The sequence below is a fragment of the Catharus ustulatus genome, chromosome 7 (genome assembly GCF_009819885.2).
Source record: "Catharus ustulatus isolate bCatUst1 chromosome 7, bCatUst1.pri.v2, whole genome shotgun sequence".
NCBI classification, from domain to species: Eukaryota; Metazoa; Chordata; class Aves; order Passeriformes; family Turdidae; genus Catharus; species Catharus ustulatus.
Window position 1 is genome coordinate 19,018,778 of NC_046227.1, and position 27,771 is coordinate 19,046,548.

The window sequence follows — 27,771 nt, forward strand, 5'->3', positions numbered from 1 at the left end:
CCCGCCCGCTGCCCCGCCGGCCCCGCCACCACAGGCCCGGGCGAGCGCGGGAAGGAGCCGGAGGGGCTGGAACGCGGCAGGTACACGGGCCCTTTCCAGCCAAACGTGCTCGAGAATAGTGCTGCTCTTCCCTGCCGCGCGACAGTGGCGGGCGCCTCAGCAATGAGCCTTCGAAATGGCCAAGGGGTGGTGAATGAGCGGTCCTGCACGGTGCTGGAAGCGCTCCGGGTTCCTCCAGCAGGACATCTCGCTAGGGCTTGTAAAGAATTAAAACGAGAATTTAGGCCAACTCTGCTAAAAATGAGTAACTGTTAATAGTATGCCATATGTATGTACTGCATTTCAAAGTTAATTTAGCTTAAAACTAATGAAAAGTTTATGATAATGCCTAAAGTTGTGAGCACCTTCAAAATTAACTAAGACTGGCACTGAAGAATGTATGTCCTTTGATGGGATTTAATCCAAACCAGTAGGCATTTGGGTCAGTAATCATATATAATGGGAAGTAGGAAGTTACGTGACTGGCAGATGAGAAGTTTGTTAGAAGTAGAAAATCCAATGATCTTCTTATAGTTTTCTGAAACTGACACCTGTGAGTACTGAAATCCTGAAGAAGCTGCTGAGTGAACATCTGTTCAGTAAATCAACACTGGCTTCAGCACAGCATGCTTTGCTAAGTCTTGCTTTCCTCCCCTGTTTCCAATTTAAAATTTAACATAATTTTGTCTAGCATTTTTTATTTGGTTTAGGCATTTGGTTTATTTCATCCAAATGTATTTCACAAGTCAGAAGTGAAAAGTTCAGCATCTTGTAAATGAAAAATCTGTGTGATTTATGGAAATCTCCTTCATATGAACATGGAATTGTTTTCTGCTGTAGTTTTACTCTCAGATGCCTTGGAATTGTTATGTGGGTTTGTACAAGGCCTGACAGGTACCTTATGTGCCACCCTTGGAGCTCACCTGACAGGGCTTGGGTCTCACTCTGTTATTTGCATGTAAACTGTAACTGGGTTAATCTGGAATTTTTTAGCAGGAGGATACAGAACCCGTCCAAGTTACAAATTTCATAGTTACAAAATTTGTAACTGGTCTAGTTTAAAAAATACATGCTCCTTTTCTAAAACATCACAGATCTGTAATACATAACGTAGACTTTGTTCTATTAGTTTGAGTGAGTTCTGTATTCATAGGCATCCAGTATATTAGGAGGTGACGGGCAAAAAGTAAAAACCCCAAACATCTGATACAGCTGGTCAGATTTGATCATGGAATAGTACTAGTTCTGGTTTTTGGATAGGATGTAGAGCAATATGAAATTGTTATCATTCTTTCTAAATGCTGCCATCAGTGGTGTGTGAAAAGGTCCAGAAAGATGACTTGAAGCTATGCATATTCAACATAAGCAACATACTTGTTGCAAGATATGCTAGAATTGTCTCCCAAAACTTCGTTTTAAATTTATTGTTCTTGCAAAGCATAAAAGAATTAAAACATTGTAAAATAACATTAATTCTATTACAACAAAGCCTAGCTCTTAAATGTTACCCTTCCAAACTTCAGTCCCTTTGTGCTTTTCCCAGGAAGGGAAGACTTCCCCCCCCCCCCCCCCCCGAATGAATTATGAAAACTTTGTTTTATTTAGTATGCAATAGTCAGTATGAACCTTGGACCTTTCTAATTCTTATTTTTATTTCCTTTGGAAAGCCTTAACTGGCTGGACTTTTCCCTTTCTCCGTGCGCCTCCTGACAGCTCCTGGGCAGCGCGGTGCCTCGGGGCATGCGCACGGTGAATGGCAGCGCAGGGCACGTGGAGTGCTGCGGCTGCGGGCCGCGTCCGGGAGAGCTCCACAGGAAGGGTGCTGAGCAAAGGTAAACGGAGAGCTTCTCCTCGGGCCGGGATCTACGGAGGTGACGGTGCCTCCTTTGCTTTCTCGTTTAACCGCTCCGCGTGGTGGAGTTTGCCGTGTGACGAGCCTTCGCTCAAGCCAGCTGGGCCGTGCCCGCCTGCCCGGTGCCTGCCCCCTCGCCCGGTGCTTCCGGCCTCTCGGTGCCAAAGCCCGCCCGGTGCTTCTGGCCTCTCGGTGCCAAAGCCCGCCCGGTGCTTCTGCCCGCCCGGTGCTTCTGCCCGCCCGGTGTCTCTGCCCGCCCGGTGTCTCTGCCCGCCCGTCCGGTGCCGAGGGTGCGCCGGGAGCGCCCCTCAGCGGTGCCCGGGGCCCTCGGGGGCGGGAGCCGAGTCTGGCGGCGCGGGTCGCGCCCGTCCTGCGGCGGCTCGGCCCCTTCCCAGCCCTTTGTGGGTCAGAATTCCCGCGGTGACGGAGCCGGCGGCGCGCAGTGGCAGCGCTGCTGCCCGGGGACAGGGGTGTTGTATTCGCCGCTGTGCTCACGGGAACTGAGGCTGCTCGGTGCCTGTACTGCACAAGCAGCTCTCTTAAGGCTAGGTTACTTAAATCTCTGGTAGCTCTTATACCTGGGGAGTGGTGAGTGTCCACATTTTCTACTTTTTGGGAGACTTCCTGGCTCACTGCATTTTGTAATGCAGCCTTGAAAGTGCTTATTGTGTTTCAACCGATAGAAAATAATTTTAAAGACCTTCTTGTCCTTCAAATGTGTGTTTTTCATGGTAAGTAGAACATCTTAGAAATAGTTCTTTAAGTAGATTCAAATTTCCTGGTTTTACTCTATGTAATCGGATGTTTGAAAACATCCAATGTTTTCTATCGATTAACTTTTTGAAAGATATTGGAATTTACTAAGATTTAAAATTGTATAAAAGGTTGTGGTAAATCACTTGCATCTGCTCAGTGGAATAGAGAAATATCTGGAAGCTTCCCAAAAACTGTTTTAGATAGAGATCCTGGTTCCCCATCAGTAGAATAGGGAATGCAAGGTCCTTTGCAGCACAAGAAGGCAAAAGGACGTGTCGTGTGAATTTACAGGAAACTGAGCATGAAGACTTTTATATTTTCTTCTCGTACCTACTTTATCCTGACTTCTTGCAGCTTAGCTTGCCACTACTGTGGGAAGTAAATTCTTTCTTAAAGTCAGCTGCCATATAGAAAAAGTAAAAGCAATATCTGATAAGAGACTATAAAGCAAATTATTATTATTATTATAAAAAGTTCTTAATGCATAATATGTGAAAAATTTGTACCTTTTTTTGGTATTCTTTCATTTTGTATAGGAAAGAAAAAAATTCTTATTATAGCAGTTAATAAATTAAAATTACTTCATTTTATTAAAATTACTTCATTTTATCTTTCCTTGTATCCGCCCCAGTGTCAGTGACAGCAGTGTTGTGCAGTATGCTATATGGCTTTTTGTTCTAAGAAGAGGTTTGTACAGATATTAAAGGAAATCCACTTCCATCCATCTTTCTGGAACGATTTCAGTACCTTGCACAGGCTGCACAAATAAGGTTTTTTCTTCCTCAGCCGACCTAGTGGGTACTGCTGCCATCACCTTGATATCGTTGCACTGTTGGAGTCATGCCTGTAATTGAACAGCATTCAAGTTTGCTGAAGGTATTGATAATTTTAGCTGTTAATTATTATATCTTCTAAAGCAAGACTTCCAGACTTTTCCATGATCTCTGAGTTGAAAGAATTTGATGAGGCTTTTTTTGTGTACTAAGACCTTCATCACTAGTGGTTTGTGTACTCCAGCTTGGAATCAGTTGCGTCGGTTGTAGAATATGTACTTGTTAGACTGTAGACAAATTGTAGACCAATTGGGGTATATTCTAAGAAAACAAATGAATGCTTAATGAATGTCAGATAAGGCTGGAGCTTCCATTATAATTTGGAATCAGGTTACTTTTCTCTAGTGCAATGGCAATTTCAGCTGATGGTGTGTGATCAGTCAGTACCCTGTAATACCAAGGTGATCAACCTTCTAGACTAGAAGCCACCTCACTTCATTTCACCACCAATAGTTGTATTTTCTGGCAGTTCCTGGACCCCAGTTTGGGATTATGGCCTCGTGAGAGCAAGCCTCACTTAGTCATGCAGTTAAAATGCGTGCATGTTAAAATCTTCAGCTTTTCCTTCTCAGTAGTAGCATTGGTAACTCATGTGCCCTTTAAAGGCAATTTTCTAAATTTGAAGTTAGTGGACTAACTTCACAGTACTTGTGACCATGTCAGTGTTCATTGTTGGGAGTTTTTCTATGAGAAGAGTTCAGGCTGTAGATTCTTAAGTTTACCTTACATTATAATGTAGAGATACTGATTTTTACTTTGTTGTTCTGACTGAAATTAAGTGCTTTGATACTTTCTCATTACAGGTACCTCAGATTTTACTTCTTAATACAGTGACCAGACAGGATGAAAGAAGAATGGTCTTCTGTTTTTCAAATATTTGAGTTTCTTGTTTGTAACAGCATGGTTTACTGCAAAAAGTGAAAGAAGAGTATTTCTGGATACTTTAAAGCTAGCTGGTCGGCATAGCAAAATGCTGGGTTTGAGGCAGCTTTGCTTGTTTACACTGAGACGTTACCAAGCTCGGACTCTGTGTAGTGACCTGCTTTTGAGCCAGATCAATGGCTGCACCCATGAAGATGAAGTGTTCAACCTTGTTGGGAGGAACAAAGCCAGACTTTCTGAAAAGCATGTGGGAATTGCATTGAACATGCTGTGGCAGTTGCAAAAGAAGGAGCCCTTTCTTTTGAGGGCTAGTGATTATGTAAGAAATCACTCCCAGTTTCTTACCCTTTGCATTTTGGCAGAAAACAAGGTGGAACACATGGAAGATGAGGTGATAGTGGACATCTTATATAGCATCCTGAGGTAAAGAACATTAAATAAATTCTGTATTTGGTAATAAAAATAGAAGGAATTTTGACTACAGAGCTATCTCTTTAGGAGACTGTGATGAGACTGCTCTGCCACAGCTTCTGTACTCTTGACTGTGTGACACAACATAATGTCTTGTACCTCAGTTTTGGAGATACAGGTAGAACAGATCTGTTTTGCAGTCCCAATACATATGTTTTGTGATTATTATGAATTCTGATTATTCATGCACAAATGCTTATAATCTGTTTGAATGGAGGGAATGACAGAAAAGTAAAACATGATGATAAATAATGAAAGAACATATGTCTTATTTCCTTATGACTATTGAAGTATTGTCTCTTATTTCTTTATGACTACTGAAGTATTGTCTTTATTTTAAAGACTTGGTGTTGAAGACCATGCTTCTCTAGTGAAAGTGCTTGTTACAGAAGCGTGGAAAAGATTAGAAAGGCAAGTATTGTCCTGCTGTGCTTTGTGGAAGATATAAGTTGCAAGCATGATTTGCTTCATATAAGATTACACAAGAGTTCTCAAAGAGTACTTATGTTTAAAACATAGTATGAGTATTTTAAATGTCAGTGGTATTTTTGAAGGTCTTGAAAATTATACATATAGACTTTGGTACACAAATCCTTGAGAGATTCAGATACTGCAAGAATAGGGTTCAACATCTGAGATTTTGAAATATATTGTCTGTAGATTTATGTGTTTGAAGTGAAATGCAAGTTTTCATATTTGCAATTTTATCTCAGTGCTTGCTGTCCCAGTCTTAAGTGGTTATTAGGACTATGCTTACGTCAATTCCAGTAAAAACATTTTATATTTAAACAGCAGCATTTTCCCTTTGTTCATTTTGTCGTTGTGTTTTGTTGTCTTCTTTTGATTTTTTTTTTGGAGGGGGGATATTGTAGTTTTCATTCTTTAATCTTGGGATAATGGCAGAGCCGAGTGTCAGTCTTGGCACCAGCATCACAGAATTGCCTTTTCTAAATATGTGGAGCATCTTGACAAGTAAATAAATATAGTGTACCTTGAAAACAAAATTGTATTCAAGTAATAATTTGCTCACATTCATTGTATTCATTTGTCATTACTGCTTCAGAATATAATCTTTATAGATTTCTTAGGCTGGTTAAGTGAAGGATAGCTAATTCTTCTAGAACTCTATATACACAATATGTTTTAATATTAAACACCCAGGTTTTTTTGCTTAGATACTTTGCTTCCTTGTTTTGTAATTTGGCTATAACCTAGGTTGTTATATAATTGTCAAAATAGATTTTTGTCTAGTTAGTGACTAGAAATAAAAGGTAGATATCCTGTCTGTCTTTAATGTCTTGACAGGCTTAGTTTGCCAGCTCTATCTAAATTTGCTCTGTGCTTATACAAGCAACACCGGCAATTCAGTCCCATAATTGGCCAGGTAGCTCATATTGTGGACATGAAACTGGATTCTATACAGGATATAAGGTAAGTGTCAGAATTATCAGGATATAAGGTAAGCTAAGAAGCAGAAGAAGCAAAATGTTGCAATTACTGGTCTGTCTTTTCTGAAGACTCCCTTTTTCTCAGCTCGAAGTTGCTTTGCTTCAGTTGGGGGTTTGTGGGAAAGAAGTGTTTTGTATTTGTGCATTGATTGGCAAGTGAATGCATTTTCGCAATGACTTTAGGAAGAATTTCCTTTTAACCAATCTAAATTATTAAAACTACTGCTTGATTGTTTAGGTTATAAAGATTTAATTAATTTCCACTATTCTACTTACATACAGCAGATACTTAAAATCAGTTTTATCCTGATTCTAAGCATGGACTTTTTTGATAATTTAGAAGCTATTGACTCACCAGAAGTTACTTTTCTCTCTTTTTTTCCCCTTGACCCTGATAGTTTCTTTACTAAGACATGGCTTGGTTAACAGCAATAAAGGGTTTTAAAGCAATATTCTGTTTATTTTCTTCAGAGCATTGTTTTTCTGGTCAGGTTGAATTAACAAATCCTCTTGCTAGCAGGTCTAGCACATTACTTTCGTATTTAAACTACATAAAACATAGCCCTAGTCAAAGAAGACCAAGCTCACTTTTTTCGTGTTTCTGTTCCCCTGGGGCTGTTGCAGCAAAGGTTTCTCTTTCTTTTTTTTCTGCTTTATATCACACCAGCAGCCCCAACACTGATTTTATCAGATGTGAGGGGTTTGCTTATGAAACTCTTTGAATAGGACTGCATTTCTTTACTGAAATTGCTTTCTCTGTGGTCATAAGTTTTATTCCCTTAGGAAGGGATTCTTTCTTTACGAGTGACAATGACTCTTCTCCCCATTCTGTCACTTGTGAATTGTTTTGGCTTCTTTAGTGTCCATTGAACATTAAAGATATTTTTGCAAATATGAATCAGGCAAATCAGTGTCTTCCCTTAGGCAAATGCTTTTATCATGCATAACTTGGTAAGGGATGGCTGAAAATTTTGAATTATTTCAGAAGTTCACTGAAAGGAGAATTTTCACTTCAGTAGGATAAATGGTTTTTGCTCATCCATTGTTTTCTGAATTAGATTTAAAATTCTTTTTGCAAACAAGCCTACAACACCTCAAGTACCCTTCCTTTCATTGCGCACTTCTTTTAATACATCTGAAATGTATTGCTTATTATGTTCAACGTGTAAATGTAAAAACTTTTGAATTTTTTAGGATCTTGTCAGTTTTGATGATCAGCATATCTGAAGTTATCACAGAGAGTTTTCGAGATCGATTACTACACAAGGCTGAGCAGCTCTTACAAGAAAAGGATGAAGTCCACTTCAACTATGCCAGAAGAATACTACAGTTTCTCCAAAATGTTAAACTGAGATATCATCCATTGCTAGAAAAATGCAACAGGATTTTCCTTGAAAATACCTCCGATCTTGACATACACAGTATTAGTCATATTTTTGGACTGTATGAACAGCTGGGTTTTGACAGTGCTGAATTCCGCCTGGTTGTTAAACAGCTGCTATCTGAAACTATAGATGATTATTATGATCCTGAAACATTTGCAAAATTATTTTTTTCTCTTGGGCCTATGGCAGGATCCAAGGTTAGAGAAAGGTAAGTTTATTAATCATTTTGTCTTATTTAAGATATATGTATTCTTGCACAGAAATTAAAAATGTGCCAGTGTTTGGAGGAATGTCTGAGCCCATCTGTGAGCTGAGCCTTATGTTTCCTGGTTGTAACATTGTAGAAATGGATGATTTCATCATGGAAAAGCAGTATGTTTTATTAAGAAGTTGAATCAGATCCATCAATCAAAGGGGGTGTGAATGCTGTTATGCAAGGCTATCCTGTAGTCTGTCTCTTAGACTACATATGTCCTTTCACACTGGGTGGTAGTAAAAAACTTTCTGTCTTTCTCCTGAGAAATATGTGCAGTGATATGTATTGCTTTTTCCTTTTTGAAACTGTCAGTAGCTGAAAAAGCCGGAGTCTTGTCCTATACTAGATTGCTGACATCCTATTCTTTGTGAAAGATTGTCATCAGGGAGCACTTCAGCATTTATTTAGAGCATAGTATTGTGTGACAGATTTTTTTTCCTCTGCCTGTTTTTCTTGTGCCACAAAATCTTATTTGGGGGTGGTATTACTCATCGGTCTCTCAAAACCTGCAGTTTTAGGCAGAATTTTTAATTACAATGAGTCATACTTTCATGCTTCTCTTCATGAACATTTCCTTTATTTAGAGATTTGGACATGCTGCAAGCCTGTGTTGGTTTTGCCATAGCTGATATAGTTCCAAAAGTTTTTCTTGATTTTTTTTTTAGATTTATATTGCATGTGATAAACATTGGCTTTAGTTACCACAGAACCAGTTCAGTTCATGTTTGACTCTGTTGTCTGTAGCTTGCTGATTGATCATGAATTGATTTGTGACTTAGAGTCCCTTCTCTACTTCTTGTCTACTTTTAGAATTGTTGGACTTACTGGTTTCTAACCTCAGAACAATATGCACTGATCCAACACTCCTTTATCTGTGCTATACAGACCAACTGTTAAGAAGAAAAGTCCACAGAACAAAAGTCTCTAGTTTGAGGGAATTTTGCTTCCAGAAGCAAAATTTTGTTCGTTTTCTCATAGGTAAAGAAAATGGCTGCAATCTCTGCTAGAGATTTTCAACTGTTTTTCATTGGAAAATATGTGTTTTGTTCTTTAGGTTGCTAGTAACTGCAGGATGCATGGCAGAGGAATTTAGCAGTTACCAAGTATTGATGATACTGAAGACTATGCAGAAAATGAAATGCAGAAATTCTCATCTACTCAAAAAGTAATTTTTTTGGTATATTCTCTAGGTAAACTTCCATTTAGTGTGGAAAACTATAACATATCCAGTAAGTTAGGAGCAGCAAGTGCATCACTTGCACACAAGTGCTTATACACTGCAAGTTATTGGCTGTTACAGATTTTAGAATATTGCAGCTTGACCCAGAAGTAATTGAGGCAATTTAGGAATTTCAAAGAAAGGCATTTCAACCTTACAAGTTACTGTCATATACTGTCTGTCTAATTTACAAATATGTGGTCCTATTGCACTAAACTTAGCCTCTAACAATTAGTATAAATTCATGAGAGTGCCAGTGAAACGTAGTAAGTTGCAGAAAACATGTCCTGTCTTGGAGATCCTGTTACTTTTGGGAATTTTTTGTAAAAAAAATCATTGTGCCTTATTTTGGACTATTAAAGCTTGTGTTTTTAAGAACCTGGGCCACATTCTCTGCAGTTTTGAACTGAAAACTCTTTATAGGGAGAGGTAGTGTCTGTCATACAGTGAATGGAAAAGATGTTTTGGGCACAGAAGATGTAGCATTAGATATGTCAGAGATACAGCAGAGTTTTAAGTGCAGGTTGTGAACAGTTATTGAATTAAAGGTAGTTGTATGAATCAAATAGATCCTTGAAAGAAAAAGCACATACTTGTGTCCTGTGGAGCAAAGGGCTACTAAAAGGAAGATCAGGCGAATTAATGCCTTTTCTTTTTGAGTCTCGCTGTCTAAAGAAGGTCTTAAGGTATTATATTTCCCTGCAAACCTATTCCCCTCTGCAGCTTCAGACCAACACAGCTGTAGCAACCACTGTTCTGTAAGTGAGCGCAGTGGCGCTGAAACTGGTGATGCTGTTCTAGTTTATTATGTTCTTGGTCCACTCTAAATTTAACTGATTGTGAAATCTGCAACAGAAACTAGTAGTGTGAAGTAGCTGATTTGTTGTGATGAGGACTTTAATTTTGCAATTTAGTAAGTGGAGAGAGGCTGCTTTAAGTGGAATAGTGTCAAAATCAGTGTGGGGAGGATTGCAGGTGTGTGAAACCCTCCACATAGGTAGTGTGAACCACAGGACACCCCTTTTTCATGTAGCATGTTAGAGTTTGCAGTATCTTTTGTGTTAGCTTAATACCATGTAATCTTTTCCTCTTTTTATTCAGAATGACTTCTGTTCTGCACAAACACTTGGAGAGCTATCATGTATTACAATTGGTGAAGTTAACACAGTACTTGGTGATGTTGCGTTGCCAGGATCTGGAGCTGTTTGCCAAACTAAAAATGTTACTATTAGGGTAAGTGTGTGTTCTTGCAAATGTAGCTATTTGAGTTTTAAACAGTTCTCTACTTAAGATTTTAAACATCAATGTTAAGATGTGTTTTGTTCCCATAAAATATGAAGAAGTAACAGACTGTTACAAGTGGCTATTACAGATTTGTATTTGATTCTAATAAACATGTAAATCAGAGGATGGAAAATAGGTATTGTCTTGACTATAGACCCACAGTGTCTGCTAATATATATGATACCTTTTAAATTTTTTTCCCCTTTTTCCCTTTTTCTTGTTGAAAAGACAATAAATTTGGATTGGTATTTTATAGGATGGATAGGTATTAATATTGTATTTGATGCTTGACTGAAGAAGTAATGAAAAAGAGACAGAATGCCTTCGCTGGGACAAGTGAAAGTGTGACACAGAAATACCCTTTTGAGTGAAGAAATGTCCAGTTAGTTGTTAGGCTTGTACAGAACACCAGAAAGTTGCCAGAGAAGAGATCTTGCTTTCACTGCTCAGCCTCTGTGGAAATGTAATACCTTGGCTGTACATTTTTTTGGTGGATGATGTGTTCATGTTCCTCAGGCACCTCAAAACCTGGTGCTCCCTAGGACAGAAGTTAACCAGGCCCATAAATCCACAGATAACCTTGACAAATATGGACATTCTGGCCTTACAAAGAGCTTCTGTGTTTATCAGTAACAGTCGAAGTCTCACCAGCTGACTGAGCTGCTCACTGTCTTCTTCCCCTTCTTCAGTTTTGAATAAATTAGAAGGAAGAAGTTAATCTCACTGAAAAAAACGATGTGCGGATTTCTGCCAAGTCATTAATATTCTGCTTATTTTATATTTGATATGCAGCTTTTGAGTTCTAAATTAGAAGTTTCAAGCGTGTAATTTTTTTGTTTTGCTTAAACATTTGCACTTTGTCATTACTGATGGATTTATTTATTTCTATCTCTCTTCCAGTTATTTAAAATCTAGTGTGATACCTGCTGATACTGCAGCAGTAATTCGCATTCTGACCATGCTTCCTTCTTTTCAAGTGAAGGAAATTATTATAAACAAAGCAGCAGCAGTTTTGCCTCAATGCAGACTCCATCATTTGAATTGCATTGCTACAGCTCTTGTCAAGTGGAATCATCATGGCCAGTTGCACTGGCAGAACAGTTCTGAGCTATGTGCCAAGCTTCTGCAAAGACTAAATGACTGTGGATTGCAGAGGCTTCAGAAAGCCAACAACTTAAATCTTCTGTTGGAAGAACTTCCATATGTGAATGGAGAGTGGTTTGGAGAAGTCCTGAATGAGGAAAGTCTGGCCGTGTGTCAACGCTTGATAGATCAAATAACATGGGAAAATATTTTACCCTTGTCTTTTTTCCTCATAAAATCAGACCACCGTTGTCCTGCATTACTTGACAGAATATCTTCTGTGACTGTTGAAAGTATAGACAAGGTATCACAGTTTTTCTTTCTAACTACTGTGAGTTACTTAGTAAGAAAAGACAGGTTAGTAGTTGATGTTTTTAAGAGATTTCTTCAGTGTAACTGACTTGGAGATCATCTTTTTTTGTGCTCACTTGAAGCTGTTTTACTTCTCTTTATATAAATTTGCACTTATCATTTGTTTCTTTTTTCTTGTTCACTCAGTATTAGGTCAGCCATAATCCTTTACATTCAACTTTACATTTGACCATCTTAATATTTTTTAAACTTCTTTATAAATAGTCGCATCACATGGTAGATATTTTAACAGTACCCATTGTGGGGATTTCTGCAGTAACCTGTCTATTTGGTCAAAATTACTCTTTTTCTCTTACTATTTTTTTTCTCGTTTTCAATTTGGTGTTCATATAAATCTTCAATTTTATCCAATTTTGCAGTTAAGTTTCTTTAAGAACATTTAATGCAAAACCTTCTTAAAAGGTTCTTTAAGCATATGCAAACATTTGGATCACCTACATGAAATAAATTTTTAGTTGTGGCTGCAATTTCAACTATTACTGAATTTTATTTTTTTACTATTTTCTCCAGGAAAAGTTAACCACAGAAAAAAATTAGAAAATACTTAATCTAGTCTTAAATCTCCAAATGCTGAATTAATTATAAAGCTTTTCTTTATTATCAAGCAATATTAGGATATGTTGCAGTGACTTATTTAGAATGTATTTTTTTTTCAGATTCCCCCCTCTGAAATCTATTTTATTCTTTTCCTTTTCTCCACGTTGAATTATGACCCTCCTGACAATGAAGAATTCTTTAAGAGTTGTATCCAACATCTTACTTCTAACTTGAGTAAGTGCAATAGAAAAAGATTTTTACTGAATGAAAATGGGAATAGAATGGTACTTTTGTTAAGCAAAGAAAAGGTATGTTACTACTAATACTCTCTCTACTGGGGTTAAACCATGACAAGTATTTAATGTTGGGTTTCGTTTCACCTGTTAAAAAGGACTGTTGATAAGGGACTAGCAAAGAGTTATTGGCATAGTAAAATGTAAGTGAAAATTCTGATTAATTCACTGTGCTGTTATTGGATAGCATTGTTTTGTTCCTCAAGGAATCATTTTTGGGGACAGGATACATTTTGAAATGCATCACAAAGAAATAGTTAAAATTGTAGAGGAAGCATGTATGGAGTTGTGTTGTACATTAAGAGATAAAATCAGATGATTTGAGAGGCCAGGGAAAGGGCATTGCAAATCCTTTCAGCTTTCTCATGTGTTAATATGGGTTTCTCTCTGCTTTTTCAAGGTCATCTTGAAGCTTATCACTTGGTGCTGCTTGGTCATGTTTTGGCAATGGCTGGGTATTTTCCTCCAGGTCTGATAACAACAATCTTTAATGTTTCTTTCCTAAGCAAATTGGATGCTCAACTTAAAGGTAGTGATCTAGCTTCTGATGAATTCGATTGTGTAGCGTTTGGCATAAAATGTAATTTGGACTTACATAAGACTTGAGATACAGAATTACTCTTTGAATGATTCTGGTTTTGGGAAAGAGACCCTCTATGTAAGATAGTCATAATTCAAGTACTGAAAGAGAAGGAATGAACAAAAATCTGTTGTTTTAAAAGTATAGACCTGTATTGCAGATGAGAGAAAGTAATATGAAACAAATTTTATAGTCAACTTATTGCACTTAAATACTTACTGTATTTAATAATTCTTCAATTTTATTGGAAATAAAATTACCTGAGTGTGGTGTCTATTACTAGAAGTAGTCACAAAGCTGAAGGAATAATGTAGAATTCTTGTCTGCAAGAAATGTATCCTACCTGTCTCTTCTCTCTAAATAAGAGATTGAGTGTTTGACTGTTTCATTCGTCTCTACCTCTACATTGTTCATTATCAATGTACTCTCCCATTTTGCCCTCAACTACTTAATTAAATTTACACAATAGAAGCAATTTCTATCTTCTGTCTTGCTGTTGTTCTTAATGTTGAGCAGAACTGTTGTTTTTTCATTTATTTTCTCAGGGATTTTGAGAACCTTTCTGAAATTCCACAGCATGAGTTTTATAAATGCCATAGTATACAGATATTTGCATTTCTAGTGAAAAATTCAGAAGTCACCATTTAGTTCAATTAGTTGGATTTGTCACATTTCAGTTCACACATTTCAATGTTATTTTTTTGGTTTTTTTTTAAATCAGTCCTGCCTGATACGGTGAAGCAGAGGGTCCACTCAAGCCTCATGAAATTGAACAGGGCAGTCTGTCTGGAGTGCCCAGAGTTTCACATCCCTTGGTTTCATGAGCCATACTGCCAACGTGTGTTTCATAGCAGTAAGTAATTTAGGACAGGACAAACTGCCCTGGTTACTTATAATAGTCTGTTTTTTAACAATGTACTAGATGTTTCTTCTAAAACCTTCATGTTGACACTAGCACACAATAGAAGGCACACCCCTCTCTGCTGAGCATGTATTCTTGGAAAGTGCAACTGGGAGCAAACTGGTTTTCCTTGTGAGAATTAATGTAATAGAGATGGGATATTTTTTGCAGAATAATTAAAATTTAAATACAGAGAAACAGTGTACATGGCATGAAGATGAAAAGGCAGGAAGAGGATCATTCTGTACTGGAGGAGATGGGTCATTTTGCTCCCTGCTTCACTTACAAAATTGAACATTTGGCTTAAATTTTTCAAGTTAAACATTTTTACTGCCTCGTTTTGAGCTTGATCCTTCCTTCTTCATTGCAAATATTGAGATCCATCAGGGATGATAGAGAAGTAGGCTAGTGATTAAGTGTAGCAGCTGAGATCTTTCAGAATAGTAATCAGTTCAGAAAATCCATCTAATGCAAACACAGTATCTCCTCCACTAATTCTCATGGGGAGATCTGTGCTATCCATAGAACTCAGCTACTTTGTCTCTAACACTGAAGATGTTTAATGGAGCAAGGTGTTAATCTGCAATGGACCAAGAAGTGGCAGATAGTGTGGTATGGCTGTAATAAACAAAAGGTGAGTAAATACATGTCTAAATGTAATTAAAAGCAAACAAAATCCACCAGGTGAAACCTAAAACTTAAGTTTTTGTAGTATGTGAATGAAAATATCCTGGAATCTAAAACCCGGATTTGAAATTTACTTAATAGCATGTGCCTGCCACTTTCTAGCTAAAATATGACCACTTTGTCTCTGAATTACAGTGGAATAACACTTGGGATCTGTGGAAAAGATTTAATTCAGTAACCTGGTTTTCAAAACTACAATATCTCAAAGCACTATTTTCAGAATCTTGGCTGTGGAGGTTTTGGTGTATGAATTCTTTATTTTGTCTTTGTAGGCGTGAGCCGAATAAATCCACAGCGACAGCATATTCACAGAATGCTGACAGAGATCTTAGGAGGGAGGCATTACTCAAGAATATCTGTTCTCACACCATACTACTATGAAATAGGTGAGAAGTTAATACTCTAAAAATGGAGTCCTTTCATATCACTGTTATCATCAAGATTAGGAAGCTCCTGATCATATGGCCTCAAGATAACAAAAGGTATTGCAAAGAAGAAATTAATAATATACAATTTCTAAAGAGTTCTTTATATTATAGATAATGTTGAGTGTGTCTAATTATGGCTATCAGTTTTTCTAGAAGTAGATATCATACAGATCAAATTAATTCACTTTTATTTTGTCAGTAAACAGGTTTGTTTTGTTTTCTGGTAGATTTTGAGTGTGTCCTGGATGTAAATAAAAAGCCTCTTTCCTATATGGCTCAGAATATACCTTTGGATAGTAGTGGGGGAATACACTTGAGACATGGCCTCAAGGATGAAGGGAGAAAGGCTCTACCACCAGGTGCTCAAAGGTCAGTACATTGAATTCTTGCACATTAGCTCTTCCAAGCTTCCTTCCAGTTTAGACCAGGTTTTTGATGCTCATGTCCTAATGTTCTGTTCCTTTTTCCAAAGTCTAATGAGGTTTAGCCTTCTGGGGTGCGGTGCGTTAGCCACAGCTGCCCTTTTCCATTTGCATTGCATGGCTCATGCCCCTGCAGTGTGATGGGGGGGAGAATGTGGAGGGTAACGGCAAGGAAGAAAACTCCTGGGTTGCAATTAAGACAGTTTAATAAATGAAGGGAAAAAAAAGGAGGAGGGGTAAACAAAGCAATCAATGGCCATGCAGTCATTCACCTACAGCAGACCTGTGCCAGAGCAATGGCTGTGTGGGGGAAAATGTCCCCTCTGCTTTACTTCTGAGCATGATGTTGTATGGTGTGAAATATTGCTTCAGGCAGCTGAGGTTCCCTCGCAGCTGTGTCCCTTCCCAACCTCTTGTCAGTGCAGCCTGTAGGCACTGTGGGTGCAGGGGGAGAAAAAGGGAAGGCCTTGATGCTGTGCAAGCACTTTTCAGTACTAGCCAGGATATTGGTGTCTTATTAACAGTTCTGGTCACAAGTTCAAAACACAGCATCATACGAACTGGTATGAAGAAAAGTACCTCCATCTCAGCCAAACCAAGTACAGGTTCTTGAAATGTGTTTCATGAGACTGGACAACTGTTTTCCTCCCACCTCTTCAAATGTAAGCCTTGAAAATACTGGTTAGCTGTTTTTATCATTGGAACAAAAACAGATGCAGGGAGAAAATGCTTTTTCTGAATTCAAGTATCTCTAGATAAATAGGAGGACAATGTTTTGTCTAATTCCAGGGAGTTGTTTAATTTTCGTTTTCTGAGAATTGTCAGCTTTATCTAGCCTTGCTGCAACTATCATTTCTTGCTATTCAGGTAAGACCTGAAAGTAAATGCACATTTTTACTGTTTGCAGAATTGCTTTGGAATTTCTTGATTCAAAAGCTTTTAGCAAAGATTATTCACGTCATCTGAAAGGAGAACCTGCAGTGAAAAAGCGACACCTGGAAATGCTGGGGTACCGAGTAGTTCAGGTGAGCAGTAAGCAATACTTTGTCCTTTCTGGATTGTATCAGCAGTGCAAAATGATACATTTTCCTCACAATGGATTTAGAGATAGTTTTATCATTAAAAGCACCTGCTGGGACAGAGCAATTTTTGTATTTAGGGGGCAAATTCTAAGCTCTTGTCAAAATGGTATAAGGGCTTCACAGAACTCACACCTCTGAAAGATGGTGAAGCAAAACTGAAGTCTAAAGGTCCCAGTGTGACCTTACTGCAGGCAAACAAGCCATCTCATTGTAGCCTGAGTAAAGGAGAAAAAGTGAAATGAGAGTTTCAGTTCAATTCACTGAAGATTTCCATGGCAGAAGATTGAACATACCCTCCCTGAGTGGTAAGACACTTTTGCCAGCTGCCAGGTGGGATATGGATGCTGTTTGTCTGCTGCAGTGATAGTGCTGTGACAGAGAACACTAGAGGCCAGAGTTAATTCAGCACCAGCACTGAAACATTTGGGAAATGGGGACTCATTAATGCAGAGGCTCCTATATATGAAATTACTTACCTAACCTAATTTTAACTAGAATCCTTCTTTAAGCTTAAATTTTGTTGGTTGAGGTTTTTAAAAAACAGAATAATCCTTTCTTGTGTTACACTGTTGATACACCATTCCAGTCTGATACATTAGCATTACAACCTACAGTGACCTGGGATTTTTCTCTCAATTTGGGTTTTAAAAGAGGGGAGGGTGTAATAGAGTTGTCACAGCCTGTATTGTGTGGCATCTGTTTTATATCTCTGCAACTATGCTGATTTTTGGAAGCAGACTGACTGAACTTAGAGGAAAATCTTAACAATAAGAAATGGATCTTTTCAGTATTAGAATAAGCCAGGCTTTTGGAAGGACACAAGTGGTAAATATCTTCAAGTGAAGAACAGCAGATATCGGGAGAGTCTTTTCTTTGTTCTTATATGGTATGTGACTTATACCAATGTTAAAAGTCAGTTTGTACCATTCTGTTCTACAGATTCCTCACTTTGAATGGAATTCTATGGTTCTGTCAACAAAAGGTGAACAGCTGGAATACCTGCGACAGCAGCTGTATGGAATACAGTGATACCAGACATGCAGTCTAAAGTACTTTTATAAAAACAGTTTTGTACCATCAAACGTCTCGTAATCCTGGAATAGTTAAGTTTCAAAAATCTCTTTATCTGTATCAGCTGCACCAAGGCTTGCCAAGGTCATCAGATGTAAAAAGATGTAATCCTCAATTCATTAGGGATTGCAAAAGGCAGGTCAAAGTGGGCTGTGAACATGGGATAAGGATGCTTAAAATTTCTCACATCTGGAAGCTATTACGAGCACATGAATCTGGCAGTTTTGCAATCAAGTTACATTATTATCTCCTAAATAAATAGTGCAGGGGCTTAACCAGACATAAAACTCTCTACAGAAAAAGTTGGAAATACTATTGACTAGGAGAGTGGAGTCAGCAGTCTACTGGAAGCTATGTCTGTCCTCCAGCATGTGACAGAATGAGCAGTCAGGAATTGAACAATATCTGTACCCTGAAACCAAGAAACTAAAATACAGATTTGCTAAGAGGAGGGCTGCTTTTAGAGCTATTCAGTTTCCATTCTCAGAACAGAGGTGCTGTGGGGGACTGTGCTGGGGGAGAATGTTGTGTGGTGAGGAACCTCCAGCTGCTTTTCCTACGCTATGACCTGGTGTGTGCAGAACAGCTGAGCCTTCTGGAATACCTTCACATACTTGAAAACCCTGCTAGGGTTTGTGCAGGAGGCATAAGACACTGAGATGTAGAAGGAAGAAGTGGAATAGCCAGGAGAATATTCATTGTAGAGCAGTAACTGCAGGGGTGTCGTGCTTGGCAAATTACCCCATTTCCAGAGGCAGCCACATTGTGCCTACAGCTGCCATCACCTTAGGGTGACTGCCAGCTGTGCCTCTTTTCTCACATTTGGAATGAGGATATGTTTTCTTGCTTATTTAATAGAAGCAGAATGCATTCTTTTACCACTTCACTTGAAACCTGGCAGAGATAAGCAACTGCGTATCTGAATTGGCCATTATGCATCTGGCTGTCACCTTTTTTTTTTACTATTCAGTAGCAGAAGAAAAATTCATTATTAAACTGAATACAAGTCAGGACAGGAATAAAAAGTCAGGAAAAACCAACAGAACTGATCTAAGCTGTAAGGACTTTTCTTCTGAGGCAGCCCTCATGTTTGTGGGATGACTGACAAAACTAGTAGATCCTAGTCTAGACACTCAGGGTTATCAAATAGACAAGGGCTCCAAGACTGCTTTGAGGAAATGTCATTGAAGGCACAGCACATAGAAAGATTCTGTGTGCATTATATTTTGTATAAAATGGAGAAGACAATCTAGGTTAGTATTTCAGAAGGTGGACTACATGTCAAAGAGCTCTTGCATGACTCTCCTTCTGTACAGATGGTCTTGAAGTAGCAACCTCGGAGTGTTGGAAAGCTGGCAGTGCTGAAGTTACCAGTCAGGATGGTCGTGTTTGAGCTGAACCCTGCTTTTCAGGGTTCTAGCAGTCACTGTACCAAGCCAGTTTTCTTCAAATGATGTATGGATAAAGTTATGAGTATGCAGAATGGGAAGAAGATTAAAACTTGTTATGAGGGTCCAGAAAGGGCACTGAAGAAAAACAAAAAAAGGCAATTCAGTAAAATGTGTTGTCCTTGATTCTTTGCACTCATTCTTTCTATATTAAATCAGCAAGTGTTAGAGCAGATGAATGGTGTAATACAGTGATCTAACTGGAGTCAATAAAAAGATGCTAAGCACAGCTGCAGACTTGAGTACTAAAGAAAAAATGCCCCACAGATTAAGTACTAGTGGATAGTAACACACTGAAATGAACTATGATGGCTGTGCCTCTGCATATGTGTATTTCTGTCTCACAGGAAGGCAATGCAAGGGGTCATTTGATAGCTGGCACTGCTATTCAGTCACGTGGTGGCCTTCTTTTCCAGTTTTCCTGCTACATCAGTTGTAATTACATTTAAATTTATGAAATCCTTTAGATTGATGACACCCTCTATGCAATGGAGAAATCCTCTGAAGAGATACTCTACAAAAAAATGGTATGCATGCTCTGAAGAAAACTGAGGGCTCTATTTTGGGCAAAGGCTGTACTAAGAGATCTGTGTCCTGTCAGTATGATAGTGATGATTAGCTAATCACTAAAAAAAGACACCATCGAGTGATACTTTTATAGTTTTAAAAACAAAGTTTAATTGTTAAAAGTTCCAACGTCAAAATGCATCAACTCTATAGTAAATGAAAAAGTCCTATCTGTCACAGATATTTGCTAAAGATAGCTCCTTTAGGACTTTTTCATGAATGCTTTTTATTGGCCTCAGGTCTCTGAGAAAAACTTCCATAAAATATTTGCTTTGGAAATAAATATAAAAGCATAAAAAAAAGTGGAAAATCCTTGTTATCAAGTCTAAACATAATAGGTGAAACAGTAGAGCTACTAACCTTGTGAACTTCTCTCTCTTTCCCCCCTCCTCTGTCAACTAGTATAGCTTTGGCTGAGACTGGCATTTTTAGGACACATAGTGTTAAGGCACTTTTATTTAAAACACGCATTTCAATTCCAAGCCAAATTATTTTTTTAAGGTCTGTGATGAGAATATTTCCAAGATCTTGCTGAAGAGTGCAGAATTTACATACATTACTAAAAGGGGAAATCTGGCCATACAAACAGCCAGTTAGAATAAAATTAGCTACCTATTAATTGTATTTAACTTAACAATTAATTCATGCGCATTGTTTGGAGGACAAGCCACCAATATCAGGACTGTATTGAATGCAAGGAAATCTAACTAGTGTTGTTTGCAATTTCACAGAGTGGAAAATTGAGTTCTTGCCAAAATCTTAATCTAATCAACATTAATTATAACCCTTTAGAAATTTAAACATTTGCAAAAATTCAGTGGTTGCTGGCTAGCTAGGAAGTATGTTAAGAAGTGGACAGACAAATGAATTCTTTAACAGTTCACAGTATGACTAGTATGCTGCTACAAAACTGTACAATTTGGCGACATTTTCATGCAACAAAACCAGAAGAGCCTGTCAAACTCCCTCATCATATCATATCTTCCAGCGTTTTGTTTACAGTTTTGATAACTTGAAGAGGTTTAAGCGTGTGGCCAGGCAGGAGGCTCCAGTAGCATATCGGATCTCTTTCAGTATGCCAACCCATTCCTTCTTCTCATCATCATACCTGCATTTAAAAAAAGTTAGAAAATAGCTTCTTTAAATTTCAGTTTGATGCTTCAGCACAGATACAGGAAAAGGACGATAGTCCGCCTGTTGCACAGGCTTGTAGCAACCATGCGCTGAAGGGTGTCAGGAAAGGCTGCTTTTGTCTTCTACTCCAGGACAGAAAGATGTTCTTGCACACAGGTTATTCTTTTCCTGATCTCTAAAGCTTGTTGATGACTTTCATCATGCTTTTAAAAAGCTTCCTCCTTAATCATCCCTTCTGAATTTCTTCAGACTCTTGCATATAAAGTTGGGGGGTTTTCCTTCCTACTGCCAACTAAAACAACTGAATTTGCATTACAAACTAAGAGTTGCAGCAGAAATATGATGTCTCATAACTGCTGCTATGATTAGCTCAAAAAAATCTAGGACATAGGGACTTCTGATTCTCTTGGAACAGTTACTTATTTGACTATCAACACATACACTCAATGTATACATGCTGTTCTGCATCACAGTGTCACAAAAGAATGTTTTTATTGTCAAGGCTAAACCTGCCAAGAGATGGCAATTTGCTCTTCTAAAGAAGCTGAAGATTGTGACTGGTCAAATAATTAGTAGGTGGAAGTAGTCATTAGATCAAAGTCTTATGTTTATTTGTTACTTTCTGACAAACTTTTTTATCTGTCAAGAAATGCTTCACAATCTGTGCTATGGATCATTTTCAGAGTTAATAGTGTAGCCTCCAGCGTCTACAAACCTCAGTTTTAGGTAAGACTTTCTACCAGGAAAGAGTGACTAAAATTCAACTTACTTCCATATGTCAGTGACTTCACTAGGTGCAAATTCTTTAGATTCAAGCTGAATCATTGCAAAGCCTCCAATAGCATACAATGCTCCACTTAAAGTGACCAAACTAATGGAACTTCTCTCTTGGGGAAATTCAGGCATTATCTCCCATCTAAGGATGAAAAGAAAAAGTCAAGTTAAACATATAAGGAGTATTGTAAACTGAATGCACTAGAATACTTTTCTGGCAACAAATTCAGTTACCAATGCCACATTTTAGTAAAAGGAAAAAGCTCTGAGATTTATCAGTAAGTTCCAGTGCCTCCATCTCCTTATTCTGCAACTCTTAAGGAACACAATTACACTGTTGAGACATCTCTTCCCAGAGACAACTTTTTACAGATTCCCTGATTATTCAGGGATACATACAGACATACTGTTCCCTAGTTACTCTCATTTTTCCCTATAGTTTCCAAAATGCATATGTATTTCAAGTGTGAGCATAATTTGAGTGTGTGTTCGGGTGCAGGAAAAACACCTAGAGACCCACTCTGTAAACTGCTGCTGTTGTTGCTGAAGATGTGACTGGAGACCAAATGTCTCAGTGGGAGTATAGGTACCTGAACAGCTTTGTGACTCTTACCTCAGAGCTCCTTAAAAGCCTAGATGATAAAACACTTGATTAAAATAGCTTGAATATTGCACTCACTTATTGGTGGTCAGATCAAAAGCTTCAACAGATGCAGTAAGGCCTTCCTCAGTGACACCACCTGCAATGACAATCTTGCCCTTATGGATGGCTGTTCCAAACATCGAGCGAGGCACTTTCATTGGAGCCAGGTCTCTCCAGTCTCCTTTCTTGGGATTGTACACAAATAATCTATTAGTGCATTTCCTGGGGAGCAAAAAGAAAACCAGTGATCATTTCTAATGAATTTTTGACTTGTTCCAAGTAGATCTAATTGAGGTAGACTGTATGGGTTTATCTCTACCACCTGTTTCCTCTCCTGGAGATCCTTTCGTTTACCTAATCTGAGAATCCCTGCAATGTCTACAAAGCATTACTCACATCCATAGGACTAAATCAAATGCAGTTTACATTATACAGGGCAGCCATTTTACTGCCCTTTGACATCATTCTACCTTCAAGGAGAAAGACAATGTCCTTTCCCAGCATATTGTATTCAGGTGGATTTGTGGAAGAATATATAGCAAAGGTTGTGTAAATGAAAGATGATGATGGTGTTTTGGCTAATATGACAAACTTTTATCTCAAGTATCCCCTATAAAAACACTAAAAAATTACCACCTGTTCAGTGTGAGTGAAAACTTCTATTTTCCTAAGGTCATACCCATTAAAGTATAACAGGTATTACAGGTCAGAAAATTGGAAAAATTGAGACCCTAATTCCAGGGCACCTAGGTACTTCTACCTGAAAGGAAAGAATACTTTCAGTGAAGGTCCTCATAGCTATGAATTACAAATTTGTCTGCAGTATAAGTAAAACTCGCCTTGGAAATAAGTATGGCTATTAAAATAGCAAGTTGGATTACAATTTATATGTAATTTACCTTATCACCAAAAAATATATCCTACAAAGCATTTGTTCCTTTCTATCAGACTGTTAGTAACCTTAATCCTGAGATGCAGAAAAGGGAAACCCTCATTTCTGAGTGTGAGGACATATCTTCTATTAAGGACCAAGAAGATAATGTTATTAATTGTCAGAAAAAGACTTAGAAACTCACTTATCATCAGTTTTTCCACCAAGACAATATATCAATCCATTGTTTGAGATAGTTGCATGGCCATATACTTTGATGGGCAGTTTTTTGATCTCACTCCATTTCATTGCCCTGGAACAAGAAGATCACTGTTAGGTTTTTTCAACTAACAACGGGCCATCTGCATATCCTCAGTGGGTGTAATTAAATTTGAAACATACACAGGGTCATAGCACAAGACTGAATCTAGCGACTCCTCAGTGCGAAGGTCCTTGCCTGCTATTACATAGATCTTGTTGTCCGACTCTCCCAGCCCGAAGAGACACCTGGCTGATGGCAGAGGAGGAAGGGCAACCCACTCACCAGCAATGCTATCCAGCTGAAAGAGCATCAGAACAGGAAGGGTTAGGAAAAGCAAAAAGTCTACACAATGAATATTGTTCCACAGAATTTAATCTATTGGTACTCAGTGTCTTTCAACAGCAAATCTGCTCATCTGAACAACCTGCCCTTCCCTCAGTGCAGCTAATGGATGCGTCGTTGAGCTGCGATCTAGCAGAGTCAATGCCATGCAACTCTCTTTGTGTCTGCTCACCCCCAGTGTTTCCTTGCCTCTTTACTAAACTCTTCTTTCTCATACAAAGGTCCCTCACTCTTGGTTCCCTATAATGTTGGAAAGAACAAGAGGTTCTTCCTGCCTGAGGGATCACCCACTCCTGCAGTTCTACACCTGTATGTTTAGCTGGTTGTGCTCATTGCTACAATGAGGTGCCAGGAATGTTTACGTGGTTCTTACTGATCAGGAGATATCACATGGCAAATGGCACACGTTTCTTTTGCAATCCCTAGGGCAACAGATGTGTGTTTCTTCACAAATACCCTCAAAAAGTTCATGAGATCTCTGAAGACACAAAAACTACTTCACTCTTAAGCAAAATAGGAAATCACTGCAGCTCCCTTGGCAATAATATAGATGTCATTTCTACTGCAGTACTTGCAAGGCTCTCTCAATTCAAATCCAGTATGCTGAAAACACCTAAGGAAAAGTAGCAGCAGCAGGACAGATGACAAAATAAATCAGATTTTTCCTAGAACTGTGGTGCTTATTTTTTGTTTTGATCTGAGAACTTAGTGATTGAACCTGAATTATCTCTAAGAACTATTTTCTCAGACCTACTTCATATAGATTTGCTGGACATTGGTACAGGAGGAAGTGTAAGATAAGAGTTTGTGTGGGTGTAAAGGCATTTGATAGAAAGCAAAAGAGAGTTCATTCAAAATAAAATTCAGGATTTAGCTTGGTGACATTCTTCCAGAAGTAGAGTCATGGTTTCCATGCCAAATGCATCTCCCAAATTTGACAAACCACCCCTGTTGGACAGAAAGTTTTATTGCAACAGTGAAATGTAGCTCCTGCACATGGATTTCCCCAGTAGCTGGATCTGAGTGGAGTAATAAGATGATGTACCCCTCAGAGATCACAGCTTACTTCATAATTCTTCAATATGACATATCTACTGCTGATAGGGCATCAACTTGTCATGCATTTTCAAGCCAGAAGCAGCTTTGTTTTCTCCCAGGTTGCAAGCTACCAAATACAATGCTTCACTGGTGGAAAAAGGAAGATCAGCAAGTGAAAATTGGTTTGGCACCACATTAATATTTTGGAGAGAACAACAGCCACATGGGTAATGCAGGCAAGTATCGTAACTATAGGGAATAGCAACAGCAAGCAAATGAACATGATTTCAGGAAATGGATATTGACATATAAAGCAAAATTTTGAAAATTTAATCTATTTTTAGTATCAGTCTTGAGGCTTAGTTTCTCAGAGGCCCCTTTCTAGTAGCCTGAGACTTACTCAGTTCTGGACTAAATACTCATTACTATATCAATGTGTTATTTCTGTTGGAAGAATATTTCTGTAACAAAGTTTTTCACTTCAGTGATTTGTGTTTTACACCAGGAACTGAAACAGTGTTAGTCCCTCCCGTACAAACTAAGATTTCCCTCTCATCAATGTAACAAATGTCTGAAACCAAGTGTTTTATTGTGTGTGAAATGAGTGAGTCATACTCCTATAAACAATATTTGCATTTTTTAATATCTGAAGGCTTCAAAATTCTATCACTGCTTATTACTGTGCTTTATTTCATATTGAAATAGGACTTACTCTTACTCTTTTAGGCCACTGTGCCTAAAGAGAGGACGTGGCCAGCAGCATATTGCATAATTCACCACAAAATAGTTTAAACACACACCAAAGCATGTAGCTAAAAACACAACAGACTTAGTTTATGGTATAAGCATGACAAACTGCATTTTTGCTAATTTTCCTGAAATATATTTTGGAGTTACAGTTAGTACTAATCAGCCTTATATTATACAGATTTACAAAGATATACAATTACACTCAGTTGAAACATGGTCCTTACAGTACTGACACTGACAGTTTGCCAAGAAAAAAACATTCTGCCTCTAAATGAGATATTTACATGGCCCTTAGGCTTTCTAATGTAGATATAACAAAAAGGACTTCAGCAATTTTAGTGACAGAAATTACACCTAAAATACACACATTACTACTGACATGAAAGTATTTCAGATGCAAAAAAAAGACATCAGATTTGAAAGAGCTAAAGCATTCCAACTTTCATCAAAGTTAACAAAAATACACAGAAAATACTTTACAGAAATATTATTTGACCTAAATTTAGACTTCTGTACCATGAAAAATCTGGCCTTAATGAAAGCCAGTGCCTAGATAGAATACACTAATGTTTTTAAAATTTTCTGAGATCTCACCAGGGGTTAATCGTGAAAAAGAAGATGCAAGTTCCTCAGTTTCATTTCTGTCTCTGAGACAAAAATAACTCACTCTAGACACTTTTCTCCATCACCATACAAAGAGACTAGACAACCCACTTGCAGAGACTCAGAACACTTTTCAGTAACTCTTACAAGCACCTATTATTATACCAACAATTAAAAAGCTTGTACCTGGAAAAAGTATGACTGGAAAGGCTGATCCTTGTTCTCCTCTTCCACATAGAGTCCTCCAACAATATAGACCTGATTTTGTTTGGTGACTATACTGGAATGATTTCTGGGAATCTGCTCTGCGAGGGCTGCTAGGTAGCATTCATTTTCAAGAGGATCATAGGCTACTGCAGCTGTGTCATTAACCAGAAGAATCAGGTCTTTGACGAACATGCCATGCCTGGGAAGGTCATTTAGGTAGCCAGGCAGTAAATCTTCATCTCCTACATCGCCATTCACCTCCCCTTTGGCTGACTTTTCTGTGCTTTTGCTAGAGTCAGGCAGTTTTCCAGCAAAAGCATCCTTAATAATCTTTACTTTTTTCTGAAGGTCTGAGTTGCTTTTAATTATATCATCCTTCTCAACCTGTTCTTTGAAATACTTTTCTGGCATTAGACGAAAACGTATGCAGTCAAAAATTTCCCCCAGGCTCTTTACTCTGTTCTCCTTGTCTGTTCGGACCCATCTCATTACTGCTTCAAATACCAGCTCTTCCTTCTCTACATTTAAACTGTCAGGTGAAATAACTGAGATAAGTTCATGTGGGGCAAGCTGCATGAAGTCTTCTTCTTTGCAGATCTGCACAAAATGATCTGAAACAAAATCACGGGCAGAAAATGCAAGTCTTGGGCAATCAAGCAGAACACCTAACCGAAGGATGGCCAGACAGTTACCAACAGCAAGCCTCTTCTGAAGATAGGAGACGCACACAGTGAATACAGAAGGAATCTGAAAGCGGCTGGCCAAAGCAAAAATATCTTGCACATTAGAATCATTGAGGTCAATACTTGCTGAATAAAGGTATTTGACAATCATATCCAGGATGTTGGGGTCAACGTTATCTAGAACTACCTCCTTCTTTTTCTCTTCATTTTGCTCAGATAAGAAATACTCACGAAAATAAGGGCTACATGCCGACAGAATCAATCTGTGGCAAGGCAGGCTTCTGTCACCAGCTTTTAGAGAGCAATCTACAAACTTTTTCTCTTCAAGGAGTTCCTTGAGGCCATCCTGAAGGAGGGTGGATTGATAAAGTCTGAGCTCTTCAGTGAGTTCCCTTTGGGAATCCATTTCGCAAACACTTGGGAAAGGGGAGGGAGTAGAAAGCTTTAGCTGTTGTCTGCCCAAAGGTTTGTAAAAAAGGCAGACCAATGTGCTTTTTGCCCTGCTTGAAGCCTCTGCAACTTAATCTCACTAGCTAAATATAGGTACATGCTCTTACAGGTCGGAATT

At 38.3% G+C, this 27,771-nt stretch overlaps 2 protein-coding genes across 6 annotated transcripts; one reads left to right on the forward strand and one right to left on the reverse strand.

Moving 5' to 3' along the window:
• Positions 1 to 5: 5 nt before the first annotated feature.
• Positions 6 to 27,251, forward strand: FASTKD1 (FAST kinase domains 1). 5 transcript variants are annotated; one of them, XR_004418413.1, is made up of 18 exons: positions 6 to 80; positions 1,707 to 1,871; positions 3,279 to 3,523; positions 4,284 to 4,785; positions 5,176 to 5,244; positions 6,139 to 6,264; positions 7,476 to 7,874; positions 8,977 to 9,087; positions 10,243 to 10,374; positions 11,326 to 11,812; positions 12,537 to 12,651; positions 13,111 to 13,239; positions 14,012 to 14,143; positions 15,151 to 15,264; positions 15,534 to 15,675; positions 16,636 to 16,753; positions 17,750 to 17,912; positions 25,080 to 25,265. XR_004418413.1 is itself a non-coding variant. In XM_033064165.2 (16 exons), exons 3-16 carry the CDS (start codon positions 4,451 to 4,453, stop codon positions 17,837 to 17,839), a joined length of 2,499 nt encoding a protein of 832 aa, XP_032920056.1. In that variant the 5' UTR covers positions 16 to 1,871; positions 3,279 to 3,523; positions 4,284 to 4,450; the 3' UTR covers positions 17,840 to 19,455. The 5 variants fall into 5 exon arrangements, 1 of the variants encoding a protein (XP_032920056.1); XR_006163012.1 differs by lacking the exon at positions 25,080 to 25,265 and adding an exon at positions 27,116 to 27,251 and having other exon boundaries at positions 16 to 1,871; XR_004418414.2 differs by having other exon boundaries at positions 16 to 1,871; positions 3,434 to 3,523.
• On the reverse strand, positions 19,983 to 27,767 carry KLHL41 (kelch like family member 41). The gene is made up of 6 exons (XM_033064166.2): positions 26,500 to 27,767; positions 23,721 to 23,878; positions 23,524 to 23,631; positions 22,484 to 22,669; positions 21,800 to 21,946; positions 19,983 to 21,004 (listed from the first exon to the last, which is right to left on the reverse strand). The coding sequence occupies exons 1-6, from the start codon at positions 27,607 to 27,609 to the stop codon at positions 20,893 to 20,895; spliced, it is 1,821 nt and encodes a 606-aa protein (XP_032920057.1). The 5' UTR covers positions 27,610 to 27,767; the 3' UTR covers positions 19,983 to 20,892.
• Positions 27,768 to 27,771: the final 4 nt, after the last annotated feature.

Bases quoted from the DNA above. Each gene is read 5' to 3' on its own strand.
- FASTKD1 (XM_033064165.2), top strand. From the start codon at position 4,451: ATGCTGGGTTTGAGGCAGCTTTGCTTGTTTACACTGAGACGTTACCAA. The intron at 9,088-10,242 runs GTAATTTTTTTG...CTTTTTATTCAG, and splicing joins AATTCTCATCTACTCAAAAA to AATGACTTCTGTTCTGCACA. The intron at 12,652-13,110 runs GTAAGTGCAATA...TGCTTTTTCAAG, and splicing joins ACATCTTACTTCTAACTTGA to GTCATCTTGAAGCTTATCAC.
- KLHL41 (XM_033064166.2), bottom strand. From the start codon at position 27,609: ATGGATTCCCAAAGGGAACTCACTGAAGAGCTCAGACTTTATCAATCC. The intron at 23,879-26,499 runs GTACAAGCTTTT...ATGCTCTTTCAG, and splicing joins TCCAGTCATACTTTTTCCAG to CTGGATAGCATTGCTGGTGA. The intron at 22,670-23,523 runs GTGAGTTTCTAA...TTTGCTCCCCAG, and splicing joins GGTGGAAAAACTGATGATAA to GAAATGCACTAATAGATTAT.